Source organism: Benincasa hispida, chromosome 8 (assembly GCF_027475165.1).
Source record: "Benincasa hispida cultivar pf3 chromosome 8, pf3_genome.v1.1, whole genome shotgun sequence".
Taxonomy (NCBI): domain Eukaryota; kingdom Viridiplantae; phylum Streptophyta; class Magnoliopsida; order Cucurbitales; family Cucurbitaceae; genus Benincasa; species Benincasa hispida.
In genome coordinates this window covers 64,345,957-64,360,635 of record NC_143485.1, presented here as the reverse complement: position 1 = coordinate 64,360,635, position 14,679 = coordinate 64,345,957, and the positions used below count along the sequence as shown (strand labels likewise).

General features: G+C 38.0%; 2 protein-coding genes across 11 annotated transcripts; one reads left to right on the top strand and one right to left on the bottom strand.

Annotated features, from left to right (window-relative positions):
* The first annotated feature begins 254 nt into the window (after window positions 1-254).
* LOC120083616 (uncharacterized) lies at window positions 255-4,510 on the top strand. Of its 10 annotated transcripts, none has more exons than XM_039039448.2 (4): window positions 255-687; window positions 1,282-2,162; window positions 2,245-2,340; window positions 3,073-3,310. In XM_039039448.2, exons 1-3 carry the CDS (start codon window positions 615-617, stop codon window positions 2,329-2,331), a joined length of 1,041 nt encoding a protein of 346 aa, XP_038895376.2. In that variant the 5' UTR covers window positions 255-614; the 3' UTR covers window positions 2,332-2,340; window positions 3,073-3,310. The 10 variants fall into 10 exon arrangements, with proteins under 10 accessions (XP_038895376.2, XP_038895373.2, XP_090172243.1 ...); XM_039039445.2 differs by having other exon boundaries at window positions 261-687; window positions 1,279-2,162; window positions 3,076-3,310; XM_090316117.1 differs by having other exon boundaries at window positions 262-687; window positions 3,079-4,510.
* Window positions 4,511-11,491: 6,981 nt separating this feature from the next.
* LOC120083618 (membrane protein PM19L-like) lies at window positions 11,492-13,954 on the bottom strand. The gene is made up of 4 exons (XM_039039450.2): window positions 13,638-13,954; window positions 12,826-13,045; window positions 11,878-11,923; window positions 11,492-11,751 (listed from the first exon to the last, which is right to left on the bottom strand). The coding sequence occupies exons 1-4, from the start codon at window positions 13,762-13,764 to the stop codon at window positions 11,665-11,667; spliced, it is 480 nt and encodes a 159-aa protein (XP_038895378.1). The 5' UTR covers window positions 13,765-13,954; the 3' UTR covers window positions 11,492-11,664.
* Window positions 13,955-14,679: the final 725 nt, after the last annotated feature.

The following is a 14,679-nucleotide window of genomic DNA, read 5'->3' as shown; positions in this document are numbered from 1 at the left end:
TAGTAATTGTAATTACATACTTACTTTAGATGGTACACGTTAAACTTTTAAACGAGGATAAATATTAAAATTGGAACCACGTGAAAATTAAAATAATTTAACCCTAGAAGGTTTCTAATCTTGAGTCTTGACCTCGAGGTTCGAAGTTTAGTTCCAAGTAAAAAAAGAAATTGAAAAAAAAAAAAGCTTTGACGTGTAAACAAACAAGTGAATGCTGGGTTTGCCTTTACTTTAATTTAAATTGAAAAAATGATGGCGTTGTCTTTGTCTTATTTCATTCAAAACAGAGAGCCGCGAAGAAGAAGAAGGAATGGAACCAACCAAACCAACAACATTTTTCTACTTTATAAACACACTTGCTTTTCTACTAATGGCGTTTTCTCGAATCTCCCATTGAATTTCCCCCTCCATTGTTTTCCATTCCACCCATTTCCCCTTCTTTCCCTTCATCCCTCTCCCCTTCTTCTCTCTCCCTCTTTCTCACAGAGTTTGTCTCCGTAATTGCACATTCAAAGGGAGAAAATTCTTCGTTCACTAGCTGCGATAGCCCATAGGCGCCTTCTTGGCTTCTTTTAGAGAACCCCATTGATCCACTCTCGAGAAAGGTGCTAATTATGCCGTCAGGTGTCAAGAAGCGAAAAGCAGCCAGGAAAAAGATGGAAAAGGAGGCTAAAATCAGTTCATCAAGTAATACTTTGTCAAGTATCTATGATTGTTGTTGTTTAGGTTTTTATTTTTCAGTATGATCCGCTGGAATTTATCTACAGTTACCTACTTCGCTTTAATCAAGTATTTGTAGGCTGCATTTCTGGCGTTTTCGTTTGTTTTTTCATTGGTTTATCAAGTTTGGATTAATGGGGGTTTCATAATTCGTCTATCTTGCATTCCTTTGGTTGATCCTTTGCGATCGAGTTGCTTTCATCCCTCAAGATGACTCATTCTTTGCTTGTTGGCTATGCTGTGAATGCCATTTTTCTTTTTGGCTTTACTTCTAGTGCTTGAGGTTTTGGTTAAATGAAGTTATGCCATCTACTTTTCCTGCACACTACCTGCAATCCCTTCAAACCCATCTATACTTATCTGTGTAGTTGAACTAAAATCTGTAATTTTATATCTATTATTGATCTGGTTGTTAGATATCTATTCTAAACAGTGGCTTTTGGTGCTTTGGTTTTCCTGGGTGTTAGGTGGGGAGATGAGATTCCCTTTGTTTTGACGACTTTCATCACTTTCTGCATAATTAATTTTGTAACTTCTAAATGAAACTACCTTTTGCAGCAGACGAGGAATTTAAAAGTCAGAACGGGAGCAACTCTGAGAGTAGGGAGCTCAATGCCATTTATAATCAGCATAATTGTCACGATCCGCTTGATGGGAACAATGAAAGATTGGAGAATAATGATTCTGATGCATCACCAGTTTTGTCTACTGTGGATGAGGAAAAATCTCTGGGAACAGGAAGAATTCAAGGAGCCAATGAGACTATCCATGAATTTGGATTTGATGGCAATGGTGTTGTTGAAGTTGAGAAGGAATTAACATCCACAGAAAATAATGCTTGTCAAAGCATCAGCATCGAGTTCATTAAATCTGGGAAGAAATATGATGAAAGGGAAGACGAGAACTCTAGCAGTAGTTCAGCTAAGGAGTGTAGTATTACTGACAAGAAAGCGAAAGCCTATTTGTCATCTAATGTTTTCAATGATAAGCCTAATGAATCTTCACCTGCGACCATTGGGATAAATGAATCTGCATCAGTTGGGGAGTGCACCAACTCATCTGTTGAAACTACTCAGGTTCCTAATTCAGTTAATTATGAGGTCCCTCTGTCTATAGAGAAATTTTGCCTCATGAAAGTTGCAGCTGGTGAGAATTTAGTGGCTTCTGATACTGATGCAAATACTTTGATGTCTAACCAATGCGATGGAACTAGAGCATCATCATTCACTAATTTTGATTCACTACCAAAAGTAAACGGGGGGAAAGTTTTAGCTGTGGCAATGGAGAATGATCAGATGTCTTCAAGTATGAAGGAACAAGGGTTCAAATATCTGGAAGGAAAGAAGCTTCTTTCTTCAGTTTCTCCTGCTGTTGGTGCTACTGGTAATAAAGATGATGCTATTTCTAAGGATTCAGAGATTCCAATATGCTCTAAAAAGCAGGTATGGCTAAGTTATTTTATCGGTTGTGCTTTGGTGCAAGTCCCAATAAATCAAATATAACCATGCTTCATCATTTATGTAGATTTCGGCTTCAGCTCCATTAATGTCACAGAGGACCTCTATATTTAGTTGTTGTGGATTGTTTGATTTGCTGAAGGGCTCCGATTAATAAATTCAGGTATGTTCTTTTGAAGAATTGCGTATCTCATCTATAATGCAAACAACTGCATGTGATGTGTCAGAACTACTAGCATTTGTCAATGTTTTGCAGTATTGTTATTGTTTCCTTAGAGATGTTTCTGAGCTCATCTTGCTGAATTTCGTTTCTTCTTTTTGGAGTTATCTTGATAGGGTTTTATGTAATTTTATTAGTTTCTCATCTGTTCTAATTGGAAAGCATTCTTTATTCCCCTTTTCTATCACTGGAGTAAAGTTTTGATTACTATAAAGGTTCATCGACAATTTCTTTTCCATGTACTTCAGGCTCTTGACATATTTGTTTACTTTTTTTTTTTTTTTTTTAATCACTATGCATCTTTTGGTGTTGCAGTCTCAATATGTTTGTTAGGATTATGAGGCTGACAGAAAGCCTGAAAAGCTGAATGTTTTATTTTCAACATATTTTGTTCCTAGGTGCCCATTATTTTCTTGTTTATTCTTTTAAGCCAACTATCTTATTGAGTTGTCTTAAAGTTAAAGGTATATCTCATCTGTATCATAACATTTCCCCAAGTGGCACTAGGGGATTGGGTTTGCTAGATTCCTCATCTGGGATTCTCTCTGTAATATTGAGTGTTATTGTTAACTCATTTAATGTCATTTTGCGATCATATTATATACTGTGCCAACGGTTTATTTATTTTTTGATTTAGTAAGCTGGAACTGACATTATTTTGAACTTCAAACATAGAAGCAGACCGCCCAGGAGAGTTCCAGTGCACTGATGAAATTCATCAAAGAAGCAAACCTTTTGATAAGTTTGAAATTTCTGGTACTTCTCTACAGATTTATAGTTGTCATGTGATGCTTGATTTCCTAAGATAGGACCTATGTTGATGGTAATTTCATAGTTACCTGGCAGCGTAGTGTTTACTATACTTACTCTATATTACTTGTATGATCATGTAAACTAGTTCAGTTTACTTGAATTTCACTATGAGTGAAGGGCATTTAAATGAGTTAAAAAAATCGCAGCATTTATCATATTTTTTTTCATCTGTCGGGTAGTATCCATCAGGCCATAGATGCTCTATTTCAGCACGTTATATTTGTTTATTTTCAAGTTCCATGTGCTATCCTGATCTGCAAGCTCTGAGATGAATGTGTTCGGCCTTCAATGGATATTCTCATTCAAAAGTAAGGAAAACTAATTGAGTTTAGCTTCTCAGTAGCTGGGGAGTTATAATCCCTCCCATCTCAGCTCATCCTTCTTATTCTTCCTAACTATCCACATTACTTCAATTTATACCCACTAAATTCGAGACCCAATTAATCATGTAACAATCATTGGCGTCGTCTCGTTGACATTCACATGGCCTCATCTTCCTTTCCTTTCATTTTGTACAATTTGCACTGAAGACATATCAAATATCTTGCCTTTTAGATTGTTTCCTGTCCTCAAACTGAATAAAGAAAGAGATTGATTCAAATTCCCAGGTTGCTTCAGCTATTGATTGCACTTCCAAATAAATTGGAACTTTCCTACATGTTGCTTAAACTAGGGAGTCATGTTAGGTATCCAGGCTTCCTAACCTGCAGAAAATGATACAAGCACAAGAAAAACCCAAGGATATCTAGAATTAAAGCTCTGTCATATTGATAGTTCTTCAATATACAGAGTTCTTATGGGGTGAGAAAGTGTGTGTGTGTGAGAAAGCATGCGAAGAGAGGGGGTGAGCGTGTGTGAGGGAAATGTTAGTTATGAGGTGGGCCCGAGGGAATATTGTTAGTTAGGAGAGGTTGGGGCCCGTGGGTGAGGAGTATGTAAACGATGAGGAGAGAAGGAATGATTATATTTTTGCCTAATCTTGTAAACATACTCTTTGAGAAGTTTTGGAGAGGTACAAAGCTCTCGAACTCTCCCTTGGTTGTTGATAAATAAATTGAAGGCTAAGGCCTATCAATTTTGGTATCAGAGCAGTAGATCTTGGACATGGTGGGAAAGATGGAAAGCAGAACCGTGGCGTTGGAGGAGAAACCGTTGGACATCAGTGAGAAGTAGATAGTGTTACGGACAATAGTGGATTCAGGACTCGATGAGGCAACTGGGAAGATTGGTGAGTTGGCAAGTGAAATTTAGTCGGTCAAGGGGTCAATTAGCTTGATCTTGTTGTGATTGGATGCCATGATGATAGAGAAAGGATTGGCCTTGTCGGAGCGAATGGTGACAGATACAGGAAAAGGGATTGTTGAGACGTCATCGAAAGAGTCGGCGAAAGAAGAGAACGCACCTGGGAGTAAGGAGGTCCCTCTGTTCGACATGAGATTACAGAAGCTCGAAGTGCTGATTTTCAAGAGGGAAAATAATGAAAACCCTGACGAATGGTTGCATCGAATTGAAAGGTATTTTGTCGTCAATTATTTATCTAAGAAAGATAAGATGGATGCGGTTGTATTATGTTTAGAGGGAGAGGCGTTGGATTGGTATCGGTGAGAGGACTAGTGGAAACCGATAGGAAGTTGGAGTTGATTTTGAGTGTTGTTCTTGGAGAGATTCATGCCTGCGAATGAAGTGGACCGTTACGCGAGATTGATGCATCTGCAACAAGAGAAAACAGTGAGGGAATATTGTCGCCGGTTTGAGCAGTATTTAGTCAGATTGAAGGAATTGGGAGATAAAGCCCTAGAAAGTAAGTTTGTGCGTGGGCTGAAGGAGGAGATCCAAAGTGAGATGCGGAAATTGAACCCAGTGGGACTAAAGGCCAAGATGACTATGACCCAATTAATAGAAGACTAAATAATTCAACAACGAAGGCTTAAGGGTTGTAGCTTGTCAAACACTTCAAGGGGAAAGGTTGGGTCCAACGAGTCGGGTGGAACAAGTGGGTCGATCAGATCAACCAACACTCGATCGTTTACATTAAGCTCTAATCGGAACTTGGGAGGATCTTCGACAACAATCATTCCAAAGTGGGACAATAGTGGAAAGAGCAATAATAGTCCCCTTATCGTCGATTAACGGAGGAAGAGATGAGGGCCAAGAAAGAAAAGGGCTTATGCGTCAAATGCCATGGGAAATTGAGCTTCGGCCATCAGTGCAAGAAGAAGGAACTTCAGTTTATGTTTGTAAGCGAGACGGAACGTAGTTTAGTTCCACTATGTTCTTGTTGACCTTCTCAGATATGAAATGTCAATCTATCTCTATGTATTTCGTTTTGTCATGATGGACAGGATTCTTTGCTATGCTGATTGTTGCCTGACTGTCACAAAGTATTTTCAACGAACTTTGAGTTTCTATCCTTAGTTCTTCCAAAAGCTTCTGAATCCACATCCCTTCACAAATTCTCAATGCTAAAGCTCGATATTCAGCCTCTGCACTACTTCTGGCTACAACTGACTGTTTTTTGCTTCTCTAGGTGACTAAGTTGCCCCATACATAAGAGCAACATCCAGATGTAGATCTTTGATCAGTTAGCTCTCCAGCCCAACTAGCATCAGGATAAAGTTTTACCATTCTGTTTGATGACTTTTTAAATAATAGTCCATGACCTAGAGTATCTTTCAAGTATCTTAAAATCCTGTTAACAACCTTAAGATGATGTTCATTTGGACTGTTCATGTGTTGGCTAACAATGTTCACAAAATATGATATGTTTGATCTGGTATGTGACAAGTAAATTAACTTTCCCACAAGCCTTTGATGCATGCCCTTGTCAACTGGGCTAATCCCTTCAATTTGGTCTTGGCCTAAATTTGGATCCATAGGTGTTTTAGCCGGTCTACACCCCAGATTTCCAGTCTCCTTTAGCAAGTCTAGGATATATTTTTGTTGAGAGATGACAATGCCATCTTTAGATCTCGTCACCTCCATCCCAAAAAATATCTCAAACTTCCCAAGTCTTTAATTTCGAACTCAATTGCAAGCATCTTTTCAATTAAGGATCTCCCATAGATCATTTCCAATGATGATGATGTCATCTACATATACAATCAGGATTGTAGTTTTGTTGTTTGCAGATTTCACAAATAGAGTATGATTAGCTTGACATTGATGATAACCACTTGTAATCATAACTTTGGCAAATCTATCAAACCAAGCACGAGGAGACTGTTTTAATCCGTATAAAGACTTTCTCAACTTGCATACCAAGTATTTGCTAGACTCATTTTCCATTCCAGAAGGAACCTGCATATAAACTTCTTCAAGATCACCATTCAAAAAGGCATTTTTTAACATCAAGTTGATGAAGGGGCCAATCTGGATTTATTGCTAAAGATAAAAGGTCACGAACAGTGTTTAATTTAGCAACAGGAGCAAAAGTCTCATGATAATCGATATTATATGATTGAGTGAAGCCTTTAGCCACAAGTCTTACTTTGAATCTTTCAACACTGCCATCTGACTTATATTTAACTGCGAAAATCCATTTGCAGCCAACAGGGTTCTTTCCAGAAGGAAGTGTTATGAGAGTCTACGTTCCATTACTTTCAAGAGCTTTAGTTTCCTCACTTACAACCTTTTTCCACTTAGGATCCTTAAGTACATCTTGGATACTGTATGGAATTTGAATATTGTCCAACTGAGTTATGAAGGCTTTATATGACGAATTTAATTTTCCATATGCCACATATTTTTCAATTGGATGGCTAGTACAACTTCTAACACCTTTCCTTTTAGCAATTGGTAGTGATGTATCATCAATCAAAGGCACCATAGAAGTGATGTTCTCATAAGTGGAATTCAAAGAAGATGTGTCTGGTTCAGGTAGTTGACATTCAGAGTCTTGTAAGGTAGCCTCTTTCCTTCTCGAGTAAACAATAGGAGTTCGACTTTGTGAGACTAAAGGTTCAGATTCAAGATCTTGTGAGACTTCAAGTTCAGAAGCAATAGGTGGGACTGACACGGGATTAGGTAGCTCATTTAGAGAAGGAGCTAAAACTTCGGATATGATGTGAGTAGGAGGTATGGGACAGGTAGGCCGAACTTCCCATGGCTCGAATTCTCGTACATTCTCCCCCTGAATTTGAGACTTGGTGAAAAAATGTTGGTTTTCAAAGAAGGTAACATCCATTGAAGTATACGTTTATCTAATAATTGGGGAACATTTATACCCCTTTTGATGTGATGCAAAACCTAGAAAAATGCACTTAATAGATTTTGGACCAAGTTTAGATCGATGAGGAGAATGATTGGGAACAAAGGAGGAATATCCAAAAACCCAAAAGGGTAACTGTGAAGAATAGTTTTGTAGTTGGGAATGAATTTGGAGGAAGACATCTCGAGGAGATTGGAATTTTAGGACTCGACTAGGCATTCGATTTTTGACGATATACTAATATACAGTGCTTCATTGGAGGAGCATGTAAGTCATTTGACCAAAGTGATGGAAAACCAATTTGTGGCCAATTTTAGAAAAATGGCAATGTAGGGCAGTGTGTATTGAGTACTTAGGACACATTGTATCAGCGGAAAGGGTGGCGGCGGTTTCTGCAAAAATTGTGGCTATGGAAAGGTGGCCGACTCCTAGAAACATTAAAGAGCTTCGTGGATTTTTGGAGTTAATCGGACATTACAGAAAATTTGTTGCGAACTACAGATTGATAACATTACCTCTTACTCAATTGTTGAAGAGAGGGAATTTTGTGTGGAATCTGAAAGCGGAAGAAGCTTTTCACCGATTGAAGGCCACGATGGCTTCAGTTCCTGTTTAGCCCTGCCAAATTTTAAAGAACCATTTGTGGTAGAGACAGATGCTTCAGAGGTGGGTGTTGGGAAAGCGTTGATGCAAAATGAACGACCTCTGGCTTTCTTCAGCCAAGCGCTTCCACCAACCCACTGCTTTAAAGGCAGTTTATGAGCGTGAATTAATGGCTATAGTGTTTGCAGTTCAGAAGTGGCAACCATATCTGTTGGGCCAGCACTTTTTCATAGGTACTGACCAAAAGAATTTGAAGTTCTTGCTTGAACAACAGGTGATTGTCGGGGAATATCAACGCTGATATTCAAGCTATTGGGCTATGACTTCGGAATTGAATATAAACGAGGAATGGAGAATTGGCTGCAGATGCACTATCTCGATTACCAACGGCTATAGAACTTGGGGTCTTTAGTAACATAGAGGGTTTGAATATACAGTGTTCTGTGAGCAAGTTGAAGCTGATGATGCATTAAAGGAGATTTGTCAAGCACTTCGAGACGAGCAACAGACCCCCCTTGGTTACTCCTTGCAAGGCGACCTTTTGTGTTATAAAGGGCATTTTGTACTTCCGACAACATCACCTATTATTCCCCTGTTACTCACGGAGTTCCACAATAATTCCATCGGTGGCCTAGGAAGCTCTTAAGACATATCAAGGCTTGGCTAGGGAGGTGTATTGGCAATGTATGAGAGCTCACGTCTAAGCATTTGTGGCCGAATGTGTTGTCTGCCAACAAGCTAAGTATTTTACCTTAGCTCTGGCTGGTGTTCTTCAAGTGTTGTCAATTCCTGATAAGGTTTGGAGGTCATTACACAATGGATTTTATGGAGGGCTTACCTAAATCTGATGATTCTGACAAGATAATGGTAGTAGTAGATAGATTATCAAAATATGCACATTTTGTTCACCTGTTTACGAAGCACATGGTGGCAGCTGTATTTGTTAAAGAAATCGTGCATTTACACAGCTACCCAAGAAGCTTTGATTGCGAAAAAATCTTTACAAGTCTGTTTTGGGAAGAATTGTTTACGGTTACAGACACCCAGTTACACCGGAGTACGGTGTATCACCCACAAATTGATGGGCAATCGGAAGTTGTGAACTGTGGCCTCAAGACGTATTTGAGGTGTTTTGTAATGGGGAGACCATAACAGTGGTCGAAATGGATTCCATAGGCGGAATTTAGCTACAACACTTCATATCATACTTCTACTGGCTTAACCCCATTTGAAGTTCTTTATGGTCGCTCCCCACCTCCCATGCCGTGTTATGAACAGGGGTTGTGTTCTGTCAGTGAAGTGGATCAACAATTAAAAGCATGAGATGAGGTGTTGTCTAAGTTGAAAGCAACACTACAGAAAACTCAGTAAAGAATGGTGCCTGCTCGCCAACAAAAAGAGGCATGAGGTTGAATATGTTGTGAATGAATGGGTTTATTTTGAAGCTATGACCTCATCGGCAGACCTCATTAGCACAGCATAACCACCCAAAGCTGGCCCCAAGATTTGTTGGTCCTTATCAGATCATTGCTCGACTGGGGAAAGTTGCTTATCACCTGCCCTTACCACCAAATGCAGGTATCCACCCTGTCTTTCATGTGTCCTTATTGCGGAAAGCAATTGGCCAATCTGCCTTTGTTGCCACTTCCCCCTAATCTACGCTAGATTTGACGTATGTATTGCAAATAGTTGAAGTATTGGGTTCACGTAATTCACCAACTGATGAAGGGGCTATGAAAGTTTTGATTTGTTTGGAGAATGGACTGCCAGTCGACGCTACATGGGAGCTGACCTCGGTTATCAATGAACTGTTCCCTGACTTCCACCTTGAGGACAAGGTGGCTCTTTGGGGGACGGGTAATGATAGGCCCCATATTTAATGTATGTGAGAAAGCGTGTGAAGAGAGGAGGTGAGTGTGTGTGAGGGAAATGTTAGTTATAAGGTGGGCCCGAGGAAATATTGTTAATTAGGAGAGGTTGGGGCATGAGGGTGAGGAGTATGTAAACAATGAAGAGTGAAGGAGTGATTATCTTTTTGCCTGATCTTGTAAACATTCTCTTTGAGAAGTTTTGGAGAGGTAGGGAACTCTCGAACTCTCCCTTGGTTGTTGATAAATAAATTGAAGGCTGAGGCCAATCAGTCAGATACGAGGTACAGTTGCTGGAAGCAGTGGCAGTGTTAACTCTATTGGACAACAAGTAGTTAAGGTTGTTTTGCATTTGGTCCCTTCAGTTCGTCGTAAATGCTAGATGTGAAAAACAGGATGGATCCTGGCAAGGATTTGGTAGCTAAAGCTAGTAATCGACTTTTCAAACACTATAAATGGTTTGAAAATGTTCCATTGAAACATGAGGCAAGTTGTTTGTTGAATTTCTTTGCTAGCAAAACCTGTCCATAAGATCAATCAAAGGTTAATCCCCACTTCAAACTGTTCAACTTTTCCAGTCCTCAGCTCAGTTCATCCTACTAATTCTTCTTAATGAATATTAGCACAAATCCTTCCAAAATCTTACTAAATTCAAAACCTCCTCATTTATTGAACAATTATTGGCACTTCATTCCACCTGTTGAAGTGCACCAATTTGTCATACTTCCCAGTACTCACATGCTTCATTTTTCCTTCAACACAAAATGAAAGATACAGAAGATACGACAAATTGGTATTCAGGCATGCGTGTTCATACAGAAAATTCCGATAAAAATTATTAAACTTATGCTTCTTCTTAATTAAGATTATTCCAAAAACGTTTTAATTGATGCTGCTTTGTTTTCTCTTCACCAAGAAGATCCCATCTTACATATTGGATATCAAGATTTGAGATTTTCCAACATGTAGAGGTTTAAATCTCTAACCTCTTATTCCGGATGACTTAACGAGCTTAACTTGCCATTTGATTTTAGGATCTACTTTTAACTTCGACAGTTTGTCTATTATAAATAGAAGCGTACAGATTGGTTAAATTACAAAAAAGTTTTTCTTTGCCCCCTTATTAAAAAAAAAAATATTCATAATCTTTCAAAAGTTGCAATATTTTTCAACCTTTCACAAATGTTTCAAAACTACCCTTGAAGTAGAAATATTTTTTTAATGTTGGCCGCAAATTGAGACCTAAAAAGGTGTAGTTGTGACTTGAAACGAAAATTGAGACTTGAACACCGCCAGCCACACTCGCTTTACGTTCCAATTTTCTCCAAATTTTGAATGAATCTATTAATTTTAAAATACTTGAAAAGTCAAAAGTAATATTGTAACGTTTGAAAGAATAACAATATTTTTTCAACAAAGTAGAAATTCCCTTTTTTTAGTTAGCCTTTACAAATATTGTAAAATTCAGTTCACCTCAACTTGAATAAATGGTTGGATTATCATAAAATTTGGTTGGTTTCTCTCATATTTAATTTGTGGACTAATAACTCAATGTATGTTTCTTTGAATTATTCATCCAACAAATAAAAATTGAGAGAGAAAGTGAGTGAATCCAGCTTTAAATAAAATACCAAACCAATGTTTATTGTCAATTCATACAAATAAAATCACACCACACAGATCACAAAAAAATAATATTCTAAAACCAAGGAAATTGACACCAAAAGACAAATGAAAATGAGCAATGAATCAAAGAAATGTTCCATCATTCAACTCTCATCTTGTGGATACAGCACCATGGATGGCGATTATGTAAACTAGTTGTGTAGCAGAGAGAATAATGAAGAAAGCCTCCATTGTTACCTGCAATAATATGAAAACAAATGTAAATCCTTGGCATATCAATATATTTTGAATTGGAGTTCTTTTAGATTAAATTTGTGAGAAGAAATCGTAGATTGGGTAAACATAGAAATTTGTTTTTCTCACCAGTCTAGCGTTTCTGAAATCCAGTGCAATCTCCTTGCAAGCAAAACTGCGTAAAGAACAAAACCTCAGAGTTCAGTCTAGGCTTTCTAAGTCATCCTTGTTTCTTATATTTTATCAAAGAACTTAGAAAATCAACCCCCTTGAGATACAAATCCTAGGCGAAGATTTGATATCACCCATATTTTGTCAATTGGGACATCGTTTGAAAAGACAAAATATTAGTCAACTTGAGTATAGATCATCCAGTTAGACATATGTTCTCGTTGTTAACCATGAGCTTAGAGGTTCTAATACCTTTATCCTTGCTCATTGTTACAAATATTCAAAAACTTAAAAGCATAATCTGTTTTTTTTTTTTTTTTTTTTTTTTTTTTTTTTTTTTTAAATTTTTATTTTAACAAATAGCCCATTTTGGAAGGCTCAAATGAAATATGATTCATTTTCTTTAAAATATGTTCTTTGACCTTTTTTTTATGTCATACATATCAATGTGAAATTACAGAAATAAAATACAGTGCACACATGTTGAGATCTTGCTCCCACTCCTCTCGCTCCTTAGGTCTTAGGTTTTCTTGCTCCTCACTTTCTCCATTTTCTCTCACTACTCGCTCTCGTTTCTCGCTACTTTTTAATTAAAAGAGAGCAAAAGCAAGAGTAGCAAAAATTGAGAAATTGAACCAAGGATCTATAGAGTATAGTAGCGAGAGGAAGGAGCGAGAGTCAAGAGCTCATAGCCCAACACATGTGCACAATTAGGTCGTTTTCGTAATTTTCGCTGATGATGACACTAACAAAAGATTTTAAAAAAACTTGGGTTTTATAAAGTGGAACGTATTCTATGTGGCCAACCGTACAATTATCTCCATAATTCTAACCTAGAAAGAATCAAGAAGGGGGGAAATTAAGAATAATGGTTATTACATATACAGAAAGGAACGGAAGGCATACCCCATGGCAAGGATAGTGAGAGTCCAAGCAAAAACAGCAGCAGTAGATGCTGCTCCTAAGCTTTCAGCACTCCATGAGCGAATATGGTTCAATCCTGAGATTGCTGAGGCAGCTCCAAACACAGCAGCCAACAAAGCAAATATCACAAAGAAACCAGTGGCTGCATTCCCCATGGGGAAGTAAATTGGCGAAAAATGCGCCGGTAGTCGTAACCCAGGACCTGCAAAATTCTCACTCAGCAACATCAGCAAGCTGCAACATAGAAACATGTCCAACATGAACAAGAAACAGGAAACGACAACATATGCCGACAAAAATGTAGCATCAAAGTTTGACACACTTCAATTTACAGTACTATCAAAATTTTCGTTGCAGATAATCTTTTTGAGACAGGCTGACAATGACTCCAGGTTCAAAATAGATTATGAATAGAGATTAATCAAGAAACCATCATGGATTAGCCTAGTGGTAAATAGAACGCTTGAGTTTGATAAATGGCTAAGAGAGAAACGGTTCAATCCATGGTGACTACCTATCTAGGATTTAATATCTTACAAGTTTCTTCAAAACTCAAATGATGTAGAATTTGGTGGATTGTTCCGTGAGATTAGTTGAGGTGGGTTCATTCTATGGTGGCCACCTATCTAATATTTAACATCTTACGAGTTTCCTCAACACTTAAATGATGTAGGTTCAGATGGGTTGTCCTATGAGATTAGTCGAGATGCACATAAGCCAATCCGGACACTCACAGATATCCCAAAAAAAAAAAAAAAAAGGAAAAGAGCTTAATCAAGGGCATGGGGTATTACCAATGATGAAGCCATGATCAATTGCATGGTTCATGGCCCAGCCACCAATGCCCAAAATAATTGCATACATGCAAAAGTTAAGCAACAGAAGCAAAGTGGCAACGGATTTCATCTGTGTACTAGCCATTTGAGCAGTGAGTTTTCAGAAACAAAAGGCTGGTTTTGAAGAGGAAAAGAAAGATCAAGAATTTCTCAAGAATCAAGACCCCAAAAAGTTTGGGATTTGAGAACTGTAATGTGTGAGTAAAAGTTAAGGGGCAGAGATGGTTATAAATGGGGATGAAAAGTAAGGTTCTGGTTCTTTTCTTGCTAAGCCTGCAGTGTCTAAGGGTTCTTTGGAGTTGTAAAGGGAAGGATAATGCTTCATGTTCAAGGCAAAAAAAGGAGATGAAAAATTCTTTCTTTGCCAACATTTGTAAGTCTTCTTTTTGGAATGGTACATTCTGCTGCACAAGGTAAGAAAAGTGATATTCTTTGACAAAGGGGATATAATGGCTAGATACCTATAATCCTAGGGTGAATAAGTAAATTAGAGAGCCAATATCCATTATCCACATTCAGGCTAATTTTTTAAAAATATTTTATAGTTTATTTTTTTTAATATTTAATTAATCAAGCAATACAGAGACTGATGCTAGAAAGACATTTTTCCAGACCAAAGAAAGTCCCGAAGAAGAAGCCAAAGGCTACTGATTCATATGCAGCTTTGTTCCTTTCTCTTGGAATTTTACAAGGTAGAGATATTCGCAAAGGAGCGAGAGCGAACCTCTTCAACAACAAAAAAAAATAGAGTTTCGAAAGATTTAGTTCTTTATAATGGGAACGTTTGACAAGCACTACATGATGAGGTTATTTTGTTATTTTTCATTTTGAAGACACTCCATACGGATCGAGCAAGTGTTGTGATTGCAAGGAATAGCATACAAATAACTCATTTTCATATATTGTGAAAATCGAACCGTGGTCTTCATTCTCCAACTATCAAGATGCGTTAGTGCAGTAGAAGATAGGCAGCTCCGCTCCTCGAGGAATTCGAGGGCTA

Excerpts from the sequence above, each read along its gene's own strand:
- LOC120083618 (XM_039039450.2), bottom strand. The coding sequence starts at position 13,764 with ATGGCTAGTACACAGATGAAATCCGTTGCCACTTTGCTTCTGTTGCTT. Across the intron at positions 11,924-12,825 it reads CTCACTATCCTTGCCATGGG|TTTTGCTTGCAAGGAGATTG; the intron begins GTATGCCTTCCG and ends TTCTTTACGCAG. Across the intron at positions 11,752-11,877 it reads ATTTCAGAAACGCTAGACTG|GTAACAATGGAGGCTTTCTT; the intron begins GTGAGAAAAACA and ends ATATTATTGCAG.
- LOC120083616 (XM_039039445.2), top strand. The coding sequence starts at position 615 with ATGCCGTCAGGTGTCAAGAAGCGAAAAGCAGCCAGGAAAAAGATGGAA. Across the intron at positions 688-1,278 it reads GGCTAAAATCAGTTCATCAA|CAGACGAGGAATTTAAAAGT; the intron begins GTAATACTTTGT and ends TACCTTTTGCAG. Across the intron at positions 2,163-2,244 it reads CAATATGCTCTAAAAAGCAG|ATTTCGGCTTCAGCTCCATT; the intron begins GTATGGCTAAGT and ends TCATTTATGTAG.